Source organism: Gaeumannomyces tritici, assembly GCF_000145635.1.
Source record: "Gaeumannomyces tritici R3-111a-1 unplaced genomic scaffold supercont2.319, whole genome shotgun sequence".
In the NCBI taxonomy this organism is placed as follows: domain Eukaryota; kingdom Fungi; phylum Ascomycota; class Sordariomycetes; order Magnaporthales; family Magnaporthaceae; genus Gaeumannomyces; species Gaeumannomyces tritici.
In genome coordinates this window covers 282-1,607 of record NW_008804863.1, presented here as the reverse complement: position 1 = coordinate 1,607, position 1,326 = coordinate 282, and the positions used below count along the sequence as shown (strand labels likewise).

The 1,326-nt window shown below is 55.4% G+C and overlaps 1 protein-coding gene across 1 annotated transcript; it reads right to left on the bottom strand.

Annotated features, from left to right (window-relative positions):
* Nucleotides 1-152: 152 nt before the first annotated feature.
* GGTG_14371 (hypothetical protein) lies at nt 153-1,040 on the bottom strand (the record flags this gene model as incomplete). Its single annotated transcript, XM_009232298.1, has 3 exons — nt 153-224; nt 353-496; nt 564-1,040. The coding sequence occupies 3 exons, from the start codon at nt 1,038-1,040 to the stop codon at nt 153-155; spliced, it is 693 nt and encodes a 230-aa protein (XP_009230562.1).
* Between the last annotated feature and the right edge of the window lie 286 nt (nt 1,041-1,326).

The following is a 1,326-nucleotide window of genomic DNA, read 5'->3' as shown; positions in this document are numbered from 1 at the left end:
CTGCAAACGACAGTGACGTCTTGCCCGTACCCGGAGGCCCGTGGAAGAGGTATCCGCGGCGCAGCGGGATACCGCGAGTGGCATACCACATCGGGGCGTTCGGGTGCAGGTACTCGTTGATATCGGACAGGAGCTGGCCCTTTTGCTTGTTGTCAAGCACGACGGTAGACATAGGCCTGACGGGCCGGTTGGCCACTGTGGACCACCCGTTTCCGCCTCCAAACCTGCGCGTCATAGATGGGCCGGGCCGTTTGATGATAGTGCGGCCGGAGCTCCCCTTGAAGCAGACCTCCCTTATGTGCTGGAGCAGCCTTTTGATTGGCTCCGCAGAGAATGAAAAGCAGGAAAGTACCATGGTCTCGGTATCTTTGATTACCGAGGCACCAAAGTGGTTGCTGTTACTGGCGAGCATGCTTTCCCGCTCCCGGTAGATGCGGAAGTACGTCCCCCTAAAATAAAACCTATGGCTGCCCATGGCCGGGATATAGCGGGGAGGCTGCATATCGCGGCATCAGCACACCTTTCCCTGCCCAACATCTCGCTCGGGGCGTATCATAACTCACTGTGCTCGCGTGCTGGTACGAAAAGTTAAGATACGAGTTCTTCCCATCGCCGTCAAGGGCGGGCACTAGCACGTAATTGGCCTCGTTGCTCTGCTCCTCCCAGACACCCGTCGTAGGCGACTCGGCTATAAGAGACCGCGCATTTTTAACGTGGGGTTGGGCGGCCAGCCACTTCAGAACCTGTTGGTGGATGTCATCGTCGCTGCTGATATGTATCGAGGCCATCAGATACTTTTCGGCTAGGTCGTATATGAGCTCCCATGTCTGACGGGCTAGCCGGCACGCTGCCCAGAGCAGACCTAAAAAGGCAACTATTGCGGCGAGGTCGAGGCCCAGGTAGGCAGCAAAGATGGAGTTCATGGCTATAAGGGTGTGCAATAATGGGTTGGTGTGTGTGCCGAAAAGAGGCATGAGCCCTTCGAACCCTACAGGGAGCTGGCCTGAAGAGCCGGTGGCGTTGCTGGCGCTGGCAGTCATGTTTGCGGTGATATTGCTAAAGATGGCAGGGTATGGTTCAAAATAGCGTCGAAGTCGATGGCAGTAGTGGCGGAAATGGAATTTAAAGCCGGGAAAGACTAGTTGAATACCAGGGCTAAAAAGGCGGCGGACAATTCCAAGACGCTACGTATATATATTGCGTGCGGCTCTAGCTGAACGGGCTGGCCCGATGAATATTTGTTGGTTGGATTTGGCAGGCTTTGCCTGAATCCCCGTCATTCCGTTAGGTAGGTGGGCAATGAGAAAATGGGGACCAAAAGTGGTT